This window comes from Bidens hawaiensis, unplaced genomic scaffold (genome assembly GCF_021521415.1).
Source record: "Bidens hawaiensis isolate Kalapana, Puna unplaced genomic scaffold, B.hawaiensis_p1.1 tig00017140_1, whole genome shotgun sequence".
NCBI classification, from domain to species: domain Eukaryota; kingdom Viridiplantae; phylum Streptophyta; class Magnoliopsida; order Asterales; family Asteraceae; genus Bidens; species Bidens hawaiensis.
Window position 1 is genome coordinate 297,769 of NW_027492587.1, and position 22,472 is coordinate 320,240.

General features: G+C 35.0%; 2 protein-coding genes across 2 annotated transcripts; one reads left to right on the forward strand and one right to left on the reverse strand.

The window, feature by feature from the left end:
* Positions 1 to 7,603: 7,603 nt before the first annotated feature.
* Positions 7,604 to 9,541, reverse strand: LOC143553058 (uncharacterized). Its single transcript, XM_077043121.1, has 2 exons — positions 8,994 to 9,541; positions 7,604 to 8,028 (listed from the first exon to the last, which is right to left on the reverse strand). The coding sequence occupies exons 1-2, from the start codon at positions 9,484 to 9,486 to the stop codon at positions 7,604 to 7,606; spliced, it is 918 nt and encodes a 305-aa protein (XP_076899236.1). The 5' UTR covers positions 9,487 to 9,541.
* A 7,645-nt stretch (positions 9,542 to 17,186) lies between these two features.
* LOC143553046 (3',5'-bisphosphate nucleotidase AHL-like) lies at positions 17,187 to 21,072 on the forward strand. The gene is made up of 4 exons (XM_077043114.1): positions 17,187 to 17,523; positions 18,910 to 19,561; positions 20,218 to 20,636; positions 20,733 to 21,072. The coding sequence occupies exons 1-3, from the start codon at positions 17,355 to 17,357 to the stop codon at positions 20,519 to 20,521; spliced, it is 1,125 nt and encodes a 374-aa protein (XP_076899229.1). The 5' UTR covers positions 17,187 to 17,354; the 3' UTR covers positions 20,522 to 20,636; positions 20,733 to 21,072.
* Positions 21,073 to 22,472: the final 1,400 nt, after the last annotated feature.

Here is a 22,472-nt window from a genome sequence, read left to right on the forward strand (position 1 = left end):
CAAAGCCGGGAATACTCCCGCCCAAATGAGCCAGTCCGTACGATACTGGAGGATCTTTTGTACTATACCTGCCAAGGTATGGACAAAAGATCTGACCAAAGCTACGACAGCTCACTGACAACAGTACGACGGGCAGCACGCTCTAGTACTTAAAGTCACTATCAGCCGCTGCCTACTCACCAACCCCTGTCGGGGCACGTCCATAGCCTGCAGTTGGTGGAAAAGGAATAGTACAAAGCCGGCCTGGTCACTATCAGCCGCTGCCTACCCACCAACCATCAGAATGGCACGTGCGTAGCCCACAGTTGGTAGAACAGGAATACTATTCAGCCGGCTGTACCTGCTTGGAAACCTACCTTCGGCTATAAATACTCCAACACCTTGGAACGGTATCATCATCTTATATCTCCATATATTATCTGATATCTGCTCTAGTCATTTCTCTTAATATACACTTATATTCAAGAGCAATCTAGTCTGATTCTCACGCCGGAGGGTGGTCACAAGGAGGTACCCCCCCCCCTTCTCAGTGACGAGCTCACGGTGTCTGTTTTGCAGGTCATCAGAAGAATAACCATCTTGCCGGACCTAACCCTCGTGGGAAACATCTATTTAACCCCCAGATTATCCGTAATCTGCCCGGGATCGATTAGTGTTTCTTCAGGGTCTTTCATTCATTTTTCTATTGGAAGTCTTGCAATATTGCTTTTTAGAGGATCAGTGGCTCTAGAGATAGATGAAGTTTCGGGTTTGGAGGGTGTAAAGGCATGATTTTTTCGCTAGTTTTAATGCATTTTAAGGTTTTTTTCATTGTAACAAGTCCATTTTATTAGTTGAAAACAAGGGAAAAATGTATTAGCAGGATCAAGTAACTTATTCAATTCATCTAATAGTCAATATTGAATTTTTCTGTAAACGTGTTAATGTGATAACAAGTCCTAACAATTGTACTAATTAATAAGTTGGATTAAAGATTTTAATTACTACAATTACAAAATTGTTTAAATAATCATTATTAAACAAAGACAAGTATGGATTAACTAGTTGAATTGCTCCTAATCTACTCAATAATGTCATTAAATTGCGTGTATTCCAATTAATATAAATAAGCTCAAGTCAAGCCAAGAATAAACAATCTCGAGCCAAACTATTTGAGGTTGATTAGACTTTTGAATTTTTGAAAAACTTATTATTTTTATAATATATTATATAATTACGTAATAAAATTATACTACCCCTAAAATGATGGTTTAAGAAAACGTGGCGAACAAATATATTTTGTTCGGATTAAAGAAGATGTATAGTGTCCTGGCTGTGAACAAGCTTTCATTGGCGGATTGGAGTTTTTGTTTCTTTCATAAGCATGAATGTGTATATATGATTATTGATATGTTTAATTGAGGTTGCGAATCTTCAACTATGTACGTTTTTCTTTTTTCCTTTTTTTTTTCTTTTTTTCTTTTGTAATTTGTGTTCACAAGCATAAATATGTATTTCCCCATCCCTTATGGTAAAGGTGTTGGTGTTACCTAAGAAAGGCGGGAGTTTGAGTCTTACAAGAGGCAAAAGATAGAGAATAAAAAAATGTGTATTTACATTGTTTGTTAGTTGCATTGTTAGACATATTTTTAAAGCTCTTTAACACTTAATTTTTACTACACATCATTCTTCTATCATAATTATATATTTCATATTAGGTAAAACAGTTTTTTTTTTTTTTTTAGATGTGGAGCAGCCACATGGAATGCTACTGATACAATTTGGACAAGAAGCTCAAAACAACTTAGCCGATGACAGATTAGGAAGTAAACGAGCGTAAACGATTGATCTGTTTCAAACAAACATAGTGATAAAACTCTGTCAAAGATGGAAAGTAAAGCAACTGCTGTTTTCATCTGTGAAATTAAACTAAAGTGATTGCCAAACATTTTGTATTTAGGAGTTGAGTTAAAACTTGGAAGTTGGAAGCTATGGAAACCAATGGCTGGAAAGTAAATTAACTGTTTCATTTGGGCCTCACATCTCACCCACATGACTAGTTTAAGACCCAACGATATAGTATTATAGTAATAGAGATGGTTAAAGCCAACAAAACAAATGGCCCATATGATTTTCGTATGTTAAAGTTTGGACAAGATCGAGTGAAAGGGGGATAGGATCAACTTTTAAGGGTTTGACAAATATGTAATAAGGCCTTTTAGTAGAAGGATATATGTAAAAATCCAAATATTTTAATAATAAGTTCGAAGTTTTAAAACACTAAACAGTTTTTAATATTCGATAAAATGAACAAATAATTATTTACATTTGTCTTTGATGGAGTGGATGTGAGCTTAGACTAGCGGGTTGGCTCTAACTGACTAACTGCGTTTGGTTATGCATTAGAGGGATGTCCGATGGCATGACGTCTTGTGATGCAACCCGTTTAAATAAAGGATCATTTAATCATTATTATGATAATTGTAAACAAAATCAAGTCAAGAAATTGCCTTAATGTGGAATGTTTTTTAATATTTGATATTACAAAGCAATTTAGTAATCATTAGTAGAAATTTCCATTATCAAGTCAAGAAATTGCCTTAGGTGATGATCAGGGACGAGAGGTAACGATCTGTGGGGAATTTGGTGGATATCATTGTGGTTGAGGGGTGGGTGATGGGTCCTATAGCTTTATTTATTTGTTTTTCTAAAGGAGTAAAGTATAATCATTTTAAAGACAAAAACGGCAATTTAAAGGATAGTAAAAAAATATTTATGAGAGTATGGTTCGTGTAAACATAATAATATATATCATCTAATTTCATACGCGTCCTGTTCCCACAAAATATTGTAAAACTAATTTCATATCGGACTATCAATCACAATACCCATCCTATTTTTTTTTGGTCTTACGTGTTGGTGTCCAGTTTCATTTGCCAATTAATGAAATTTCAAAGGTTGGTTTATCAGTAAGATTAGATATAAACCTTTTTTTTCAAATGCAATCGGGTTTCTCTGGTTTCCGTCAGTTAGGATTAAACAACCCGTCAACCAAAACCAATAAACTATGAATTCATGGGACCAAACTTTTTTCATTTATTTTTCTAACCGTGGTATCTTATTTAAAAACATTTAAAGGGTTGAAAATACACCAACTATATCGGTCTAAATATGAAACTTTTGCTTCATTCTTACCCAAAAAAAAAAAAAAAACTTTTTTAGATATCATCTTCAACTTTGAAGAGACTTTCGTTTTTGAATACTCTATATAATATCATGTCGGCAGTAGTTTCACACCAATCACCATCTTGGGACCGAACTAGATACTAATTTGCTCCACTTTTTATCTCCTTGCTCTCGAACAATCCAACACTAACTCAGATCTTGTCACCCCTAGTTAAGGGTTTTCATTGAATAAGGTGTACGTGTACGTATTTTAGACAGACAATTATCCATCATTATCCACTGCCGGTCGTCGTTGAATGAGATTTGGTTGAGGGAAGTTGCAACCTTAAAACACTTAAAAAGTCAAACATTTAACCATAAACGGCCACATAACTGTTTTTCTCCCACATGTTATTAATTTATTGTCACGCCTGCAGAAGCATACAACCATGCTGTAGGGTTTTGATTCCACACACGAGTAGAGGCAAGACACTTGTCATTTGTCAACCTTTTAAAGGTCTAGTGACTTCTATCTTTAAATGCGAAAAAAAATGTTTTCTAAATAACATAATCCATATTAAGATATTTTCCATTACATCATTCGTAATTCCACGTTATAGAGTTGGATAAAGTCCCTACACCACCCCCGGACATTATAAGGACGTAAAGGACATGATTGTTTCTATAATAACACAATATGTGGCTTGAAGTGATAATGATTAAAGGGACATTAATGTTATTTTTGCTAAAAAAGGTGATAATTATGTGACGGAAAATGCCCATTAATGGCATTACGTATGGTGTTAGGGGTTTCCTTCTGGGGAGGTCCTGTGTTCGAATCTCTGGAGCGTTAAACAAATAATGGACAATTGAAACTTCATCTCGAGGGATCGAACTTAGGTATTGATGATTGGTAGGACTAATAGCTTTTCGCGTAGTCAAAACGCCGTTAAAAATGAAAATTAACCTCATACCCAAATATCAATCATATTGGCCATCCAAGTTTTTGAGTTACCCATCAAATAATGTACGGTTGAAATTTCCTCTCATGACTTAAACTTAGGTATTGGTGATTGGTATGCCTAATGGCTTATTGCGTAGTCAACACGCCATTAAAAATGATATTTAAACTATATGATTTATAATTGTTTTTGTTTTCAAACGACTAACTTCATAAAACTGATATAAGCAAATTGTTGTGCCAAAGGAAACACTTACATCAAAGAAAACTTACGCAAATCCTTCCACTTTATATGATTAAATTATGTGTATTGCACGGATGAATAACACCTCTTGAAGTTAATGTTACATGCTTAGTAATAAAAAAACCATGTCTTTAAAAAAAAAGTGTGAATTGCACAGGTTGAATAACAACCGTCTTAAATAAAATGAACTTTAACAATTATAAATTATGTTAAGTTAATTTTTTTAAACATTTTATTCTCAATTGGGTACTAATTGATTTTTATGTAACTAATAAATGATAATTCAATTAAAGTGTACTTAGTTTTTTAAATATCTTTTTAGCACAAAGCTAAACTTAAATTTCAGTTACAATTATTTAGATATATAAATACTTATAAAAAACTAATACATAAAACATATATATAAAAATTTAAAAAGCATAATTGTATACAGCGTACGATGTGTTCCTATTAGTATTTTATATGGAGTGACAAAGTAACATGAGAATACTTCTATCTAATAAAACCATTTTAAATAATAAAATTGACTGCTTTAAATTTCTCAGGGTCACTGATCCATCTATTTATGTTTATTTCACCCGAAGGTTGTGTAGTGGGCTACAACTGAGGGCGAGGAGAGGTGACAAAGGGCGCAAACACCGCCTCCGGAGGCGATATTTGGACGATTAGGGGTGGAGGCGGGGTTAGTTTGTCGCCGGGGTTTGTGTGAAAAATAATAATATTATATTATTATTACCGTTATACAACGGTCCAATATAAAAAAAATTATTTAATTTAAACAATATATATATATATATGTAAGCATACACCCTTCTTCTCCATTTTATATCCATTTTAAAATGACTGCTTTAAAACCATTTTAAATAATAAAATTGACTGCTTTAAATTTCTCAGGGTCACTGATCCATCTATTTATGTTTATTTCACCCTAAGGCTGTGTAGTGGGCTACAACTGAGGGCGAGGAGAGGTGACAAAGGGCGCAAACACCGCCCCCGGAGGCGATATTTGGACGATTAGGGGTGGGGGCGGGGTTAGTTTGTCGCCGGGTTTGTGTGAAACATAATAATATTATATTATTATTACCGTTATACAACGGTTCAATATAAAAAAAATTATTTAATTTAAACAATATATATATATATATATATGTAAGCATACACCCTTCTTTTCCATTTTATATCCATTTTACACACAAATCATACCAAAATTCTTACAAAAAATTAATAAATGAATCCTAGAAACAACCGAACCAACCGAACTTACAATGAAACCCGATGAACCCGAACCAACAAGCTATCCGTATCAATTTTCCGACCCGAACCTAAACATGTACGCCAACTTTCTCAGCCCCCAAAACACAATGCCAGCGTTCGGGTCTACACCACCGGAGTCGGATCCGGTGACGGTGCCGGAGACGCAAACGGCACGGGCCTCCGGTTCAAGCAAAAAGGCGACCCGTAAACACAAAAAGAAACAACCGGGGGAGCCGATGGCGCAACGTGATCCATACAAGCATTGGACCGAGGAGGAGGAGGTGGCCCTCGCACGGCTTGGATCGTCATTTCGGAGGATCCCGACGTCGGTAAGTTTTTTAATATTAAGTATTTATTAAAAATGTATTTAGTGTTTGTTAAAATGTATACTAAATGTGACAAATAATTTTAATTTGTAGCTAACTTTCAAGCCACCGGGATGTTTTGGAAGAAAGTCTTTAAAGCTTGGCTCGCGATAACAATAAACCCGAAGACTACCAGGGAAAAGTAGCGGTTCAAGCCCACTGGAAGGGGTTTAACGCCGATTGTCAAAAATTTGCGGGATAATTAATCGATTGCAGGGGCCCGGCTGGCGTAGCGGGCATAACGACGGCGACATTATAACTCAAGCCTTGAGCGACTTTCGAGCTCAGGGCCAAACTTTTGGGCGGCCCGGGAAAACGTTCAAGTATTTGAATTGTTGAAAAATACTACGCGGGTGCGCGAAATGGAGCGGGGCACCAACCGTTCCCGTCGCCCGACGAGCCGGCTCATCCCGACAATCAAAAAGGTCGAAGACATCGTCGTCGACAAATCCGAGCACACCAAACACACCCTCCGATGCTCGTAGCTTCTTCCTGGACGACACGGTCAATTTAGCCGACGATATTGATATAAACAACGACGAAGAGGTAGAGAAGGTGCCTCGACCACGCGGGAGATCGAGAAAAAATAAGGGGGAAGGTTCGTTGTCAACACGATTCAATACGGAGCCTGTTGAAATAAACGAGTTGGTCGATCATTTGGAAACAAATGCCACCGTAATAGGAGCCGACCTTAGAGCATCCAACAAACAACAAGAAAAGCTGAACCAAACGTTGGAATTAAAACAAATGAAAGATGACTACGAATCCCTCAAAGCGGAGGGGTTTCACGAGGAAGCCGCATTATTGTTTCAACGACGACGTGAAAAAATGTGCAAATATTACGGATATTGTTTTCCTTTTTTTTAGTTATGTTTTTTTTTATTTTTTTCTTTAGTTATGTTTTTTAATATTTTTAGTTATGTATTTTTTTTAATTATGTTTTTTTTGTATTTCTTTTTAATTTTAATGCATCTTTATTTAATTATTTAAATAAATTTGTTTTTATTTAATTAGTTTAATTATAAAAAGAAAATAATAAAAAAAGACACTGTGGGCCCAACTTGTAGCCCCTACACCATTACACCCCAAAAAAAAATTTTCACTCAATGCTGACTGGGCGCTACATATCATAATTCGCCTCTAATTGTTGCCTCTCCACTACACATGGCCTAAAAAACAAACCCGGGTATGAGAAAATACCTTAACCCCAAACTTTTTTTCCCTTTCTTTTATTACTTTTACGTACTGGTGGAAAATATACAAATAAGTTTCTTTACGCATAAAGGCCAATTATCATTTTTTTGAATTTTTTTTCTCCTCAAACTTTTTATTATGCTTAAAAATACACTTTAAGTTTTAACTACTAGGTTTTATATGGCTTGTATGTTAAAAAAAACATTATTAAATTCAGCAAACCACAAGTATAAGAGTCTGTCGTAGGATATTATTAAGTACTTAAAATCAGAACCTTCTGTGTATAATATACAATGCGTACCTACTAGTAAATTGTACATCCACTACTTGCATGACACACACAGCAACCCAAAAAAGAAAGTTACTTGTTTTAAAACGTTATCCACGATGTATGTATATATTAATCTACGACTAGTCGGGAGAAGATAAGTTAAGACGTAATTAATATGCGCCACGTTTAATCTTATCCATGTAGTGATCCAGCGACTCTTGCCTTTGTAATCTCATATTTTCGTTAACCTTGTTTATAAAAGCTTCCACTCTCCTGTTCAACTCCTCTTGCTCCAACGACGGTTCCTTGCTTAGCCTCCCTGACTCACCACACCCGCTTAGTTGCGGTGACGGTGGTTTCTTCCTGCCTTCTGCATACGTTGCTGATTTCGTCATCCTTTTGAAGGGATTATTATTATTGTTATTGTTATTATTATCTATATTTAGTAAGTCCTCTGAGTTTGGAGTGGCGTGGGTGTTCCACGTGTCAGATTTGCGGAGGTGTCTTGTTGACCGACCCTCCGTTATTGCCTTCCACGTGCTCTCCAGCGTCTCTTGCCGTTTGGGTTTCGTTGATACTCCCAACGTTTTAATACCTGAAATTATAACCATATATGGCGGTCAATTGTCTTCATATATATATACGAGGTTTTCTGCATTAACTAATAATGTAAAACACAAAGTGACTGCAATTTATGTTTCAAGTGTAACATGGCAAGAAGACCTTTTTGAATTTTATTTAAATTAGACAAATTATAAAAATGTTCTATATATATGGATATACAATAATTAATATGGTAATACTAGTTGTTAAGAAATAGTGTTGGTGTAGATTTTGCTACCATCTATTTTTATATAATTTTATAACCACACAATAAGTATATACCTATATATATATAAAAACAAAAAATAGTGAATTAATGTGTTCTGTATTACTCAAAGACAAAAAAGGTAAAAGTTTTACACGTAATGTTTAGAGATGAGTATATAAATCTCCGACGATTCGATTAGGCTATGTGTACTGAAGTGACTATAGAATGTGACGACTTGCGTCATGTGACGTCCAGTTAATAAAAGATTGGTTTTTGTTTAAGGATGTAATGATGTTGTAACCTCATATATATATATATATATATATATATATATATATATATATATATATATATATATAATACAAACAGACGACAAATAATTCTCCCCACCCTATCGCCCCGGCCATTTGTAGCCAAGGGACGGTGTTCTCGCCCAATTTTGCCGCCCACTACGCATGCCCTTGATTATCATCTGATATAAATATATTATAACTTTTCCCGGTCCACAAATAATTTTAAAACAAATCCCATATCTATTTACTTGTCCATAATATTTCAGGTTTTGAAATTGTACGTTATGTCCAGATTCAGTTCGGTTCAGTTTTGGGTTAGTCTTCACTTTTCAATCCTAGTGAGCATAAACTTTTAGCTTTATGATCTTTTCAAATTCAGTGCATGGATCAACTTTCAATATTAAGTCTCGATCGTACGTATACTTATTAAATCTAATTATTAAAGAAGAGTGTTACCTTCGAGCATGGCTTTGGCACGTTTCCGACGTCTAAATGCAGCGGACACTGGTGGTTTCAAGGCGGAGACCGAGATTACGGATTTGTTCACGATATTCTCCTCAGTCTCTTTATAACCATCCTCATCTACCTTCATACGTTCATGTATTAACTCATCACTAAACTGAGGAGCACTGAACCTAGGTTCTAAAGCTTGAACATGTTTCAAATCAATAATATTATAACCATCGTGGGACAGCACTTGAGGTTCTTGAGTTGGTGGTAGTTCGACAGGAAGTACTACCTTGACCGGCTCAGTTGACTGCAACCGTGAAGAAGCGGCGATAGTGAGTATGATAAAGTTGATGAGAAGGTAAAGATAGGGTGGTTTGAGCCAGGAGGTGAGGGATGTCCATATGGTGGGGAGTTCGGAGATTGCGAAATCGCTTATGAATATGACGGCGGCGGATAAGACGGTGGCGGAAACTACGGCGAGTTTGAGAGTAAACCCCATGGATATGATGTTGGTGTTGGTGTGAGTGAAGAGTGGAAAGAGGACTATCCGAATATTAATACTTTAGATTTTGCCGGTGGTATTTAATGAGTATATATGATGTCGGCTTCCGGAAGATGCGTTGGTCTTATTCAACCACACCACAAGGAAAAGAAAAGAAAAAATAAATAAACAAAAATGACCCACAAATATCGCCATACCAAGGAACTTGAATTGACTAATGAAATATGTGCAACATATAAGCACTTATGTTACATCTATTTTTAATTAATTGTAACCATATAAAACTTACATATAAAAGCTATTAAAAGAAGTTATTAAGTGAAGTTTATTTGAGTTCTCAAGTACAACTCATTACTCATAGGTATTAAAAAAAAACGTATACATAAACTATAAAATGGTGTATGCGTGATGCGTTAGAGAAAACAACAAACTAACATAGACAATGGTGAAGTATTATATAGATTTTAAAGTTAATAGGAGTTTATAAAATAAAGCAGATATGAAATCATATAAAATAAAAATGAGTTTAATAATTTAGTTAAATAAGATGTACGTTGATTGTTTACATAATTAGATTTTTAAACAAATTTCATTATTAATTGATGTTGTAGTCTAACTAATTTTTGTACTTGTAATCAAGAAGGATTTTTACCCTGTGTTTCTGAACGCGTGACACGTTTGATCAGTTCATTATTAAAGAAACTAAAAATTATATTATTAAAAAATAAAAAAAAATGTTTATTATGTAAATAGCTTAAAAGAGAAGAGGACTTACTAAATTTTCAATTACTTTACAAGAGTGTTCATTCCTAAGAGCATTCAAATCCCGTCCCTCATAATTATATGAAGAAAATTGGTAAATTATAGGATGGAGTTTTGAATGTTTGTGAGTGTAAATTATAGGATAGAGAGAGAAATGTAGTGATTTTTTGTAAATTTGGAAAAACAAAGTTTGTCCCTATTTATTTTTAGTATTTATTGAATTAGTTGTGAGCGGAGGAAAGAGAAAATTGTAATGATAAAAGTATAAAAAGTATTATTTAATTAAACATGAAAGAGAAACGTAGTGTTTTGTAGTGTAATTATAGGGATAATGATGAGGGACGAGATGTGGATGCTCTAAAGGACTTGTATGTTGATGCATGAATGACTTTAATCTTACAATCCACATCTCTATTTTAGATTTTATACATTGAAACATCAACAAAGATACCTATATAAATATTTCGCCTCGTCTATTAATAGTTTAAATGTATCTTTTTTTTGCTACGACTAACGAAAGGTAGATCTTTAAGTGCCATCATCTATAGACGTCATTCTAGCCTTGGCTGGGTGGTAAAGATTCTTGTTTTTGAGAATGAAGATCAAGGTTCAAACTCTGGTATTAGAGTAGACTATTTCTTGGAATAGTTTTGGACTATAAATAAGGATAGATTGGTACATGTGAGTAGTCGTTCAAAAAAATAAATAAAGAAAGAACTATCCATAGAGGCAAATTGTACAACATAACAGGAATTGGCCATACTGAATTCCAATTTGTATTGGAACTATTCTAATTCAATCCACCAGTACATTACCGGGCCTAGCTACCCGAACATTTTAAAATTCTTTCACAAAGCTAGGTTCACTCGAGTAGAAATGCTTTTAAACTTGACCATTATTGGGATGTACCATCACATAACTTTCTTTCGTTTAATGCTCTGATGTCGGGTATATGGTCGTGTACGTCTTTGTTGACACATAGTCTTTGAAGTCTTGAAATAGTATGTAAAGTCAAGAACAAATTAGGTGTTCTACTATTTGTCTTGTAATGATATTCACTAGACACTTGACATTTGTCCTTAGGTAACCACGCATATTTTCTGCCGATGATATCGGAAAAATGAAAATGTAGCTTCAATTCTTAAGAGTATTTATTATAACTAACTGTTATTGAGAAATTTCATACGACACATGTAACATATAACATTTAATGGTGACAATCATATTTATAGCAACAAACTTCAAAGTAAAAGAAAATTCGAAGAGTATTTATTGATTATCTATTGCTGACTTGAAAGCTCTAGAAAGTAGAAACATTTTTATAACCAAACAATCATCATAGCAATACGCTAAAAAGTACGTAACAATTCGTACATGGCTTGGGAAAATCTTTATATGACACGGTGTTAGCCTTCAGAGGGGTAGGGGCACTCATGGGTATTACCCATGTATTGATCAATAATGTACTGTCACGTCATTTATACCCTTAATTACCCACAAACCACAAATTTATAGGTAACATCTACCCACAAGTACCCTAAAATTTTATTAATTAATTTTAATTCTTTAATAGTCGATGAATATTTAAGTTTTTGGGTGGTACTGTATATAATTTGAGCTTAGGGTGAGGTAGTCATGTAGGAATACCATGACCTACTTACATCTAGGATAGTTTATGTTCTTGCATCCTTTTGATACTTATTATCATTATGTAATAAACTAATGACAAATCACCATTCATATTCTCACCACTTTTCAATGTGTTATGACTGTGAGAGAGGGTGCATGAGGTGGCGTGTGCGGGAATCGGGCAACACCATGCCTTCTCCTAAGGGTAGCTCGACGTGGAACAATTCGAATTGTTAGCAGTTATTTCTTTTAACCCGTACATATCTGTTACTAGCTAAGTGGGACTTAACCTCTGTATATGTAGTCAGTTAGAGGTCTATGATGTTTAGTTTTAATTTTTGTTGATCAGTTTATATTATCATCTAGTTCACATGTTTATTCTAGTATAATAATCCAGTTAAAACCCGATTTCATATGCAAAATTACCTATAAATATATCAAGCAACTAGTGTGTTGTTTCACAACTAATTTATACATTGTTAACTCAACAAAATAAATCATGTACGTGTACGTGTACATTCATTTAACATCCTTAACAATTGCTTCAACGTCAATAATAGTTCTAGATGAAGCCTTCCCTGCAGAAAGCATGCAACTTTATCATTGGCTAGCTCATATAAAAATCTCACATATTAAAAAATGGCGCACCTTTCAATATTCGAGAAAAGAAGTCGCTGAATACTTCATCAAATGGAGATTCCTTGAAAGGTTTCATACGATCCCTTGCAAACTCATCATCTACCGTTAAAATCCAATATATATTCGGTTAATAAGAAATGAAAATACTCTTTTTATATCACGAGAACCCATTATGATAAAAACTAACAGGTCATAACAATACTCTGCTAACCACTGAACTAGGTAAAGCATAAATGCATAATGTGTCACATCTTGCAATGAACATGCAAGTGACCTCTATTATAGAGTACCCTCACATATTTAGTCATCAAATGGTTCGGATTGATGGTAGTCTATAATTTCCTCTACTTTATCTCTTTAAGAATGTTTCAAGGTTTAACAGTTCACTGAAAACGTATATTAAAGTATGTGTTAACCAAATACTACATTTTTACCTGAAAAAGGTTGACAACAATAGGGACACAACTGCGGTTCATAGTTTAACATAGATCTACAACAAATAACATAAGCACAAGTTAGAAACAAGATTCCATACAAGCTTTAGGAAAAGAAAAGCATGAGATCGTGTTTCTTACTCGAAAACCTCAAATTCGTTTCCACAATTACGACACTGCACAAAAACAATATCATGGTTACCTCAAATATGACAATATGACTTCTCTAACAAACAACTTTTCTTATCGTTCTAGTTATCGCGATTAATTTATGAAAATGAGGATTCATAATGAAACACTTAGAGGTGCAAAGATCAGTTTCAATCAACCATACTTTGATTCCAACCATATCTCTGATTGCCCACCAAATAATAACTCCAAAACCCACAATTAGAACAAGCACCACAAGAAGCTGCCATTAAAAACAATCCATCAGCCACAAGTTAGTAGAATGCAAGCAACTTTTAATACACTCAACATGAACTTGCACATTATTACTTCAAATTCTCATCTTAATTATGGTGTAATATGATCAAACTCACAACTTTAAACATCAATATCTAATTCATTTTAGCGTATTTAGATTCCATTTTGCGGAGCTCAAAGTTATAAAGAACATAAATCGATAAATTATTAATCATATATAACATAAATAATTAAATACAATTATTAGTGTTCAAAATTAGTGAAAGTTTATATTTTTATAGATTTGTTCCAACAATATTCACGTAGTTTAACTTGCATATAGAGTTACCCATAATAAAAAATTTTAAACTATATTTGAATATAAGTTTACATACCCAAAATGAAACAACTGCATCAATTATCCGACCGAGTTGTCCAGTCAGGGAGAGATAAATCAAGCCAACACCCAATGCAAGATTTCTCAAAACCCTTGTCGTGCCACCATTGGCGTTCCCTCGACCACCCGCGGCGCCTCTGTCGTTGAACTTGACATTATGAAATTATGAGAACCTTTGTTTTTTTTAAACTAAATTATTATGTATTTTACACGACAAGGGCAATGTGCAACATATGGGGGTCGAACCTTGTGGTCGGAAGTTAGGTCGGACATGTTACATCACTAATTTCAAAGTAGAGTAAAAGGGTGGTTTGCTATTTATGATTTTGTTTGTTATAACTATGAACTTGTGAAGTTTAAACACATGCAAGTTAAAAAATGTAAAATGGTCGATACAAATTATCAAAATCTAGTTAGTCAATGTGCCCATTAGTGAGTAAATTATGGCGGGACCGCGAGACACATGTATGTAACTTGATGTATTTTGGTCGTCATCATCAGCCGACCAATTATATATGACATGTCTCTATTCTCTACAATATATAACATTATGTAGTTGAGGCGCACAAATTGGGTTTTTCAAATATCCGGTTCCGGGTACGGAATCGGGTTCGGTTATGACCGGGCATTGAAAATCGAGTAATGGTAATACCCGGGTCGGGTTCGGTTCGGGGTATTGTCTCTAAAACCCATACCATATGCATCAGGTTCGGGTCGGGTATAGAACCGGGTATTTGAATACCCTATTTCTGGGTATCGAAAAAACCATATTTTCGGGGTTTTTTCGGGCTTTTTACAGGGTACTTTTCGGGTATAGATTGGGTTTATTGAGGGGTTCACTTTTTAAGGGTATTTTCAGGTATGTTTCGGATATAGATCGGGCATTTGATAAACCCAGTTTCAGGTATTGGAAAAACCCGGTTCCGGGTATGGAACTGGTTCCAATTTTCGTGTATTACCGGACATAATTTGGGTCTGGGTACGGGTTTTGGTTCTGAAATGCATACCCTATATGTACTCTACGGGTAGGGTTAGGTACGGGTTCAGGTATTAAAGACCCGGGTAAGAAAAAACCGGTTCCAAGTATTTTTTCGGGTCCGGTTACGGGTTCGGGTATTTTGTGCATCTCTATTATCTACTAATCCTCGTGTCCTTTTGAAAGTGTTCACATATCCTTTTTTGTTTGTCACATTACAAATGTCTACTTTCAAAGTTTATTAGTTAATTTCCAAGTTTACCCTTACACATATGCAATCATTCAAACTTTCATAAGTTTTGTGTTTTTATTATATGTAAATGAAATTATTGTCATTTGTTAAGTAAAAAAATGCATTCATTCAAACTTTCTTAAATTTTGTATTTTCAAACCGTGACACTTAAAGAGACGGGTGGAGTATAATATATAAGTACGGATTGCATCGCTTAACAAGTTCAAGATAAGCTTAGAGGACACTAAATGTGCCCTCGATATACTTTCTTACGGCTACATGACAAGTCTTAACTAGTTTCTTATACGAAAGCCTTTTACTAGCATGTAGCATTCATGATACATTTCATTTTCAAGATAATATCCCATCGAGTATGTTTGTCCATTCATTGTAAAGTTATGTTATAGAGCATTGTTTCAGGGGCGGAGCCAACATTTTTTTCATCGAGTTCACTAATATCCAATATTTGAATGTGCTACTTAGGCCGAATTATTGGTCCGGGTCGAATCACATATTGTACAAAAGTTATTTTAGTTATGTTAGGATGATTTTGACGTTGATTTGACCAAGTTTAAAGGGTATGGTTTTTGAATTATTCCCTCTCATTCACCACATCTGCGCCACGTTAGCTTTGTCCCCCCCCCCCCCCCAATTTTTCTTCACCCTTCAACTAGGGGTATGGATCATTCCCATTGTTCTCTATCATTTCCCACCATTTCATTATTTAATATTATAAAGAAATAAAAAACAAAAAAAATCTGATTGACCACTGATGCACGTGACCACCTTTAGGGGCCCCATGCTAGTAGTGACATGAGATAGGGGGGAAGGGCGGTGTTCGCTGGGCTCATTTGAATAAGGGGGTTGCCACATCAAATTCGCAGGAAATGCCCACTGATTCATACCTAAATTATATATATAGAGGAAATGGGGGGTCATTCCTAACTATATGGATATAGATGATCAATTCACTAGTTCTTTTGTTTACAGAGTGTGTACGAAACACTACTTTTTTGTAGCATAATCTCGAAGGATTGTCTATTATTCACTTCTTTTATAGTGCGTCGTTATTGAAAACACACTAATTTCTATTGGAGCACGATAAGCAGAAAACAGAAAAAAAAATCCAAATAGAGCAATAGCAAAATGGGAAAAAAGTTAATGTGTCGTATGACAAGCACAACTTTTGTGGACATATAGACCAACAATACTTTCACTAAGGTGTATGTATACATTTATTTGGTAGCTGATCGATGTACTATTGTACCATATGGCAACTAATGCATGACACACACACATTTTTTCCCATGCAATAATTTATTTCTGTCCCTCACATCCGTTCCTTTGTGAACCATTCAAAATGGTGGAATACACCTTTGATAATTCGATTATAAAGTTGTATGGTCATTTGAAAACGTTGTCTAAAGTAACAATGTATTTATATTGGTTTTTGAAAAACTAGCTATTAGAATTTGTTCTGTACTTACTTTGACAAAATTTTCTCCATAAGAATCTCCATCTTTAAATTAGAGTTTTTATAAATAGTGACTTTAATTATAAAGATTCACTATTCGCTAGCTCTATAATTTGTATGAGTATTTTAAAAAGAGAAAAATAAGATAGAGATACATAATAAGATGTAATAGGTTAAACAAAATTTTGAGAAATATAATATTTACTTAAATTACAAATATAAAGATTCTACGTGAATGCCCTTGGCCAATGACTTTTATAGTATCAGTTATTTAGCATATACGTGACACAAAATAACAAGTGCATATAATTCAAGACGCATCCCCTTTACTGAAGAGGTCAAATGTTCAAATACTAAAAGGAACATGTACAAGTAGTTAATAGGAGTGAAATAGTATTCGTTATAAAAAAAATTTAATTCAAAATATAAATGGTTGATTTGTCGTTCGTTTATGTTTAAAATAAAATGAAGTAGGCACATATTGAGCTGCTTTTTTTTGATAAATGTCAAAATCGAACTACCCTTTCTCCTACACTATTACGTATTTTGAATGTATTTTATGTCCGGATTTAAACTCGAGATCTCTCATCTTATCTTAGAGGACAAGAGCCTATATCAAATGAGCTAATTTTAAATAATTATAAAATAAAATAAAAATTAAAAGGCTATTTACCTGATTTTGTGAATTTCCCCAAAATCTTTAGAAATAATAATAATAATAATAATAATAATAATAATAATAATAACAACATCTATGATCCATCATCATCATCCTGCCTACCACCAAATGAGCCCCGCCGCCTGCCTAACGATCTGCAAATGCTGAAGCATCACCATGGTCGGTGGGTACCTGAGCAAATGCCGATCATCATTCGGGCTTAATTCAACCCAATAAGCATTTCAAAATCCAAACGCTCATGCTCATGGATGCTATTGCTAATCACAAGTACGCTAAAGAATTACAAGTCGGTGTACGGGTTGTTCAAATGGCTTGCTATCTTTGTCAGAAGCTGCAAAAGGGCTCGGTGGGTCCCAACCCAGATCATGTCATCTCAAAAGACGACGATTCACCCGTTACTGTCGCTGGTAACTTTATTATTAATTAGGGTTTATTGTTTCATTTTATTGTTATATATTATTAGCTGCTTCATTGCTTATTATATTGATTGACACTGATTAATTTATGTTATATGCTTTTGTGTGACATAAACTTTGCTTATAAGAATGTGTCTCTGAATCATGTTTTTCATAAACCGGGCCGGGCTCAAAATTTTTGGACAAAAACGGGTAAGTTTAGGCTACATGTAAAAATATTTAGACGAAAACGGGTAAATTTACATTTTACACTACCGAGCAAAAAGCAGTGGGGCTTCGCCCATGCTCGTATGATACGTCACTGGTGTGTGCTAGTCAATTGTGTATGCTTGTTTTTGGGGTCGAACAAAATTCAGTTTTTGGGTTTAAAAAAAAAACCCGTTTTCAGTTTTCACAATCGGTTTGGTTTCGGTTTTTCAGTTTTACAACGGGATCGGTTTTTTGTGTTTTAAAAGCCGTTGGTTTCAGTTTCTACGGTTTTCAGTTTTCATAATGGGTTTAGTTACAGTTTTTTCGGTTTCGTAATGGGTTCGATCGGTTTTTTGGTATTACCATTTGGGCCGAAAAATAGCCTAAAATAGGACGATTCACCCGTTACTGTTTCCGGTGCGTTTATTAATAGGTTTATTGTTTGATCATATTATTATTTATTAGCTTCTTCGTTGCTGATTTTATGGATTAGCACTGATTAATTTCTGTTATATGCTATTGTGTGACAAAAATTTTGCTTAAAAGAATGCGTCTCTGAATGATGCTTATGATATTGTAGGATATCTAACTGGTGTGTGATTAGTATGATAGAGGTGTGTGTATACTTTAGAGGTGTAAATGGGTCATTTTCAGGTTTAATTTAATCCAAAAGTCAAAAATACGGTTTGTAAAAACCGTTGGTTTCAGTTTCAAGGATTTCGGTTGTCACAATGGGTTTGGTTTTGGTTTTTCGGTGTTACAATGGGTTTGGTTCCGGTTTTGGGTTTTTAAAGCCGTTGGTTTCAGTTTATATGGTTTTCATAATGGGTTCGGTTTCAATTTTCATAATGGGGTCAGTTTTGGTTTTCGGTTTCATAATGGTTTCGGTTTCATAATGGTTTCGGTTTTTTGGTTTTACCAGTTGGGCTGAAAAAATAGCCTAAAATAACGAACCCGAGCCTAAATGTTTTTGTTAATTTATGATTAATTGATTATATATATCAGGACCTAGAATTTTTGGCTACTATTACTTATAAATTACTTAGAATTGGTTTTTCGGTTTTGTAAGTTGGTTATTTCGGTTATGGTTTTGTTATATCAGTTTCGTAGTGGATAGTAATAAGTAGGTCACAATATTTCATATATTTTACAAATGTATGTATGATATTGACCAATATGCATAAACAGATTGGGGTGTACAAGCAATGATTAGCTGGATGCTAACCGAATCATTCGGTCGAGAAAACGTCTCAATCGTAGCCGAAGAAGACACACAAACACTAGCTGACGCTGCCGCCACGTCTTTACTAGCATCCGTGGTTGCAACCGTGAACGAAACATTAGCCCTGGCACCCCGGTTCGGTCTCAAGGGTCCAGCCACACCTCTCAATGGTTCACAAGTTCTTGACGCCATTAGCCGATGCAACTCAACCGGTGGTCGGGTTGGAAGACACTGGGTCCTTGACCCCGTTGATGGAACCCTAGGGTTCGTGCGTGGAGACCAGTATGCGGTGGCTCTTGCGTTGATTGATCACGGTCAGGTTGTGGTTGGGGTTCTTGGGTGCCCTAATTATTCGAGTAAAAGGAAATTAGTTAATAATAATAATAATTCGAGTGCGTTGGAATCGGAAGGCTGTGTTATGTACACAAGTAAGGGTAGTGGTCAAGCTTGGATGCAGCCACTGGTTCAGGGTGACGGGTCTGAATGGCCCAGTTCGGCTAGTATTATACGGGTTTCTAGTATTGATAATCCGGTAATGGCTACGTTTTGTGAACCAGTTGAGAAGGCTAACTCTAACCATTCTTATAGTGCGGGAATTGCTCACCGAGTAGGGCTTAGGTAGGTTTAAATTTACGCTTTCTTGACTCAGTTTTCTTGTTATATTTCAAGTATTGACCTGTTTACTTATGAATGTGTTGATTAAGATCAAACAGGTCAAATGCGAAAAGTATAACCCGTAAATGGAATGAGCCACTTGGGTTAAACATCCACGGGTGTAAACAAGCCAAGCTCAAACGAGCCAAGCTTGAGCTTGACTTGTTTTGAGCTCTGTAAAACTTGAGCTGGGTTTGTGAGTAGCAATGTAGCATTTCAAGTTTGAGCTCGGCTCGTTTATTCTTTATTAGTTATACTAGTATAATTATTTTGTATATATATATTTTAGTTATAACTTTTTATGTATAAAATAACATATCATTTAGTTATTTTTATCATGATGCTATACATAATAATAATTATTATATGAATATACATTTACTATATTAAATTATAGGCTTGTGAGTTTAACTCGAGCTAGATAAGGTAAAGCCTTGGCTCGTTTAATAGAAAAGCTTTTTTTTCACTAAACATCATTAAATATCTTTACAAGAGAACAAACATGAAACACTGTTTCTATTAACTCAACCCGACCCATACAAAAATGACCCGTTTTGACCTGTAACCAACATGACCGACCTCACATACGAGAATGTTTCTGTTTGGTTTTATGATCACAGAAAACAACCATTGCGCGTTTATAGCATGGTAAAATATGCAGCAATCGCGCGTGGAGACGCAGAGATATACATGAAGTTTGCAAAAACTGGATACAAAGAAAAGATATGGGACCATGCTGCTGGGGTGCTGATTGTGGAGGAAGCTGGGGGTGTTGTTACGGATGCTGGCGGCCGCCCACTGGATTTCTCAAAAGGGGTGTATCTTGAAGGCCTCGATCGGGGGATCGTTGCGTGTTCGGGTGTTAATTTGCATGACAAAATTATAGGGGCTGTTTATGCAAGTTGGGATTCTTCTAATCTTTAATTTTTTTTGTTTCGAGTTTGAGGATTATTTTTGTACTTTCAAGTTATAATATAGTACAAGTTTACAATGCATATTGATGAATTCCTTCATCAAGTTCATATATTTTGACTTACAGGTAATTTGAATTTAATTCAAAATATAAACCGAATTTGATTTTTTACATAATTTTTTGCTGTTTAAGAATAAACTCCCTAATAAGTATGTTATGCAGTACAAGCCTAAAATGTAATTGACACATATATGTTAACAACTAAAATGTCATGTCAACAAAATCGTCAAAAAGAATGTGCATTTGGTCATTCATGTTTTACCACCTTCAAAATCTCAAGTACTCAAAATGTCTATGGATTTCACTTCTATTATCTATACAGTGGTAACATTGTAAGCCATCTTTCAATCTTCCGAACACTACTGGTAAACAATTTCGGGTAGCCCGTATCAAAATTGAAACATGGATGTACCACTTTTTTATTAAGCTCACGATCTTCATGTATCACCATCTTCACAGCATTTTCAATGTGGCTACCTGCATTAGTCCATACACTTTGACTTTCAGGTCAAACAAACTCAAAATTCAATGGAAATTCGAAGTTATTTTAAATCCATTTATCTACTAAACTGGCATAATCTGTCACATTGTTTAGTAAAATAATCAAAATCATAAAAATACCCTAAAAGATTTTACTTCATTTAAGTTAAAAATTGTTCAAGTTTGACCACAAAGTCAAGATTCAATTCTAACCTGTTGGGCTACCATGGTATGTTTTCATGTTATCAACAACATATTGGGATATCGACGTCATCCTGTTGGTGTCCAAGAGGTCAGATGCAGGGGATGATTCATCGTCTCCATACGCCATTAGAAGCATAGTCGACCGACATTCTTTCTTAAAACTATCATCTCCCAGTTCAACGCTTTCCCACCTAATAAACTCGCGTGAAAACTTCAAAGCCTCATCAAACTGACGCGCGTGACATAGTTCAATCATCTGTTGCTGCTCCAACAAGAAATGTACTCGAGGCCGAGCCTCTAAAAAAGCCTGATCAAGAATAAATCAAACTATTAATAACATTATAACAACATGCTGATTCATAAACACTTATGTTTGGTGATTTTGTACTTCTAATAAATAAAATATGAAGCAACATGTTTAAATATGTAGACAATTTAAGTTTTTATATTATTAGCCAACCGAACATTGAGTCTTACCGGGGTCAATATTTCATTAAGAGCGTGAATGGCATCATCGAATTGACGGTTGAAGATGAAGTCTTTAACAATCTTTTGTGTTTCCACAAGGGCAAGCTTTTCAGAGTCCATGGGTACTGATTTTAACAAAAAAAGATGAATAAACTTAATAGTAATTAAACTAAACTAAAAGCAAAAGTAAGGGAATGAATAATAATAATATTACTTGGGCAGCCAGTTTCTTTTTGAAAGGCTTGAGCAGCAGGAAGAAGTGCATGTGCTAACAGAAAATCCATAACCATCATGTTCATGTCTTCTTTCTTGAACTTGGCCCGTTTCAACAGTTCGTCCCACTCGTCCTCGGTCCTTTCATCCCTCATTATTTCAACATATGGTTCAACTTCCGGCACAACTTGTGGTTCAACATCCGGTCCAACTGGAAGTTCAATTCCCGGTACAACTTGAGGTTCATCTTCTTCAGGTTCACTTTCAACATTCATTATATCAACATCTGGTTCGTCTTCAGGTTCACTAACATTCACTATATCAACATATGGTTCATCTTCAGGTTCACTATCAACATTCATTATATCAACATCTTCTGCTTCAACGTCCGGCACAACTTGCGGTCCAACTGGAGGTTCATCTTGTTGCATATTTTGCGGTTCGATTTCCGGTACAACTTGATCTCCATCTTCGGGTACATTTTGCGGTTCGTTTTGTCCCTATTTCAAGAACAAAAACATCAATTTTAATTCAGAA